Genomic DNA, 615 nt, shown 5'->3' with positions numbered 1-615 from the left:
TGATGATTTCTAACGAATCTTTCGGGTTGTAAATTCTGTTTGCCCTAGGTGGTTTGGGGCATATAATAGGGGCTTGAGCAATAACTGGATGGATGGACAGATGGATGGATGGATGGATATCTAAATGTCTAATTGCCCTACTTGCCCCTCCGGTTCCTAGTTCCCTTTTCATGTTAGCACCACTGCCCTCTCCTGGCCAGCAGCAGTATTACGGGGCAGTGAGTCCCTAGCTGGGCCCCTGTTTCTCCCTCACCCTGGGGTGGAGCCCCTCACCCTGGCTCCCTGAGCCAGCCAGCTCCTTGCGACCCGTCTTTGGCCTCCAATCACTGACTGCCTGCCTCTCCTCCTCCTCTCTCTCCACCCCACTCCCTCTCTCCATCTGCCCCTGCAGCACTGCCAGTAACTCAAACCGCAGCACACCGGCCTGCTCTCCCATCCTCCGGAAGCGGTCCCGCTCACCGACCCCACAGAACCAGGACGGAGACGCTATGGTGGAGAAGGGCTCAGACCACTCCTCGGACAAGTCCCCGTCCACGCCGGAGCAGGGCGTGCAGCGCAGCTGCTCCTCGCAGTCCGGCCGGAGTGGTGGCAAAAACTCCAAGGTGAGTGGGTCCC

At 59.0% G+C, this 615-nt stretch overlaps 1 protein-coding gene across 1 annotated transcript in view; it reads left to right on the top strand.

Moving 5' to 3' along the window:
* The window catches only part of LOC103609492 (GRAM domain-containing protein 1B-like), a gene marked incomplete at its 3' end in the record, with an annotated part of 63992 nt that extends 63390 nt beyond the window's left edge, over positions 1-602 (top strand). Inside the window, exon 4 of the mRNA XM_008593806.1 lies at positions 392-602. Within this exon, the coding sequence (XP_008592028.1) occupies positions 392-602 (211 nt within the window). The remainder of the gene's footprint in view (positions 1-391) is intronic.
* Between the last annotated feature and the right edge of the window lie 13 nt (positions 603-615).

This window comes from Galeopterus variegatus, unplaced genomic scaffold, assembly GCF_000696425.1.
Source record: "Galeopterus variegatus unplaced genomic scaffold, G_variegatus-3.0.2 Scaffold9682, whole genome shotgun sequence".
Taxonomy (NCBI): Eukaryota; Metazoa; Chordata; class Mammalia; order Dermoptera; family Cynocephalidae; genus Galeopterus; species Galeopterus variegatus.
This window is presented reverse-complemented; position numbering and strand designations above follow the sequence as displayed.